The sequence below is a fragment of the Protobothrops mucrosquamatus genome, unplaced genomic scaffold, assembly GCF_001527695.2.
Source record: "Protobothrops mucrosquamatus isolate PMUCROS unplaced genomic scaffold, P.Mucros_1.0 scaffold1426, whole genome shotgun sequence".
Lineage (NCBI taxonomy): Eukaryota > Metazoa > Chordata > Lepidosauria > Squamata > Viperidae > Protobothrops > Protobothrops mucrosquamatus.
This window is the reverse complement of record NW_015387611.1, coordinates 7,103-8,425: the sequence shown is the minus strand read 5'-3', so window position 1 is coordinate 8,425 and position 1,323 is coordinate 7,103. Positions and strand designations below refer to the sequence as shown.

Genomic DNA, 1,323 nt, shown 5'->3' with positions numbered 1-1,323 from the left:
TTCCGGGTGCGCTTTAAGGTGTTAGTTACCACCTTTAAAGCGCTCCATGGCATCGGGCCTGGATATCTCCGAGACCGCCTTCTGCCACAGATCCCCTCTCACAGACCGGTACGCTCCCACAGAGCGGGCCTCCTCAGGGTGCCGTCGGCCAAGCAATGTCGGCTGGCGACCCCCAGGGGGAGGGCCTTCTCTGTGGGTGTCCCCACCCTCTGGAACGAACTACCCCCCGAGATCCGGACGATTCCGGACCTCCTACCTTTTCGCCGCGCCCTCAAGACATGGCTTTTTCAACAAGCGGGTCTGGCCTAGGGAGAATTTTTAAATAGGGACAATTTTAATTTAATTTTTAATTAATTATACAGCGAAAAAAAAATATTTGGTTTTTAACAGGTTTTTATGGGGGAATGATGTTTTATGTGTTTTAATATGCTGTAAGCCGCCCTGAGTCCTATAGGGAGAAGGGCGGCATATAAATCCATGTTAAATAAATAAATAAATAAATAAATATATTCTGGCTTTAAGGAATGTGCAAACAGAATCATAAAGAAACCTATTTTCACATGCATATTAATTATACTTAGGTATATTTCCTTTGATTTAACAACATGATTAGATACTAATATCTTCAATAATTTTCTGTCTATGATGCGGTGCTATTTGAATGAAGAAAATATAAGTACCTTCATATTTTGATCCATCTGGATAAATAAAGATCCCATTGCCGTGTTTTTTATTTTCAAGGTATTCACCAATGTACCTTGCACCATTTTTAAATCTATATAGTCCCTGAAACATATATATTACAGAGATGCTTTATTGCAATGCTTATACTGGAAAATGGCCTAATACAAAACAAGTGAGACATACAGTAGAATATTATACAATAGACTGCTCCAGTGATACCATTGTATTCCATCTCTTTTTGGGGTTTTCAGTTGCATTCTATGCTTATTGAGCATGCTCAGATCTTACTTGATTTGGGGATTTTTCTGTCTATAGGATCTTGGACAACCATTTGTCTGAAATGCTATAGAATTTCCTGTTTGAATAGGGGGTTGGACTACGACCCCCAAGATCCTTTCCAACTTTGTTATTCTGTTATCTACAGGGGAAGCAAAAAAACCCCCCAAAGGTAACAGGCATGACAGTGTGATCAATGCTTTATATACGGATCAATATCTCATGCACAAAAGGGAGGAGCTTCAGTCATAAGACTACCCACTATCAAGGCTTTGGGGCTACCCCTAGCTCTGCAATTAAGGGACTCCCTTCCTAAAATTATTTTGCAAACATAATCATTGGACATCAGGGGGTATACAAATT

At 40.3% G+C, this 1,323-nt stretch overlaps 1 protein-coding gene across 1 annotated transcript in view; it reads right to left on the bottom strand.

The window, feature by feature from the left end:
• Positions 1-1,323, bottom strand: part of RSPH1 (radial spoke head component 1) — a gene marked incomplete in the record, with an annotated part of 14,550 nt that overhangs the window by 11,806 nt on the left and 1,421 nt on the right. The window contains 1 exon segment of the mRNA XM_015821925.1: positions 681-786. Coding sequence (XP_015677411.1) covers positions 681-786 — 106 coding nt within the window.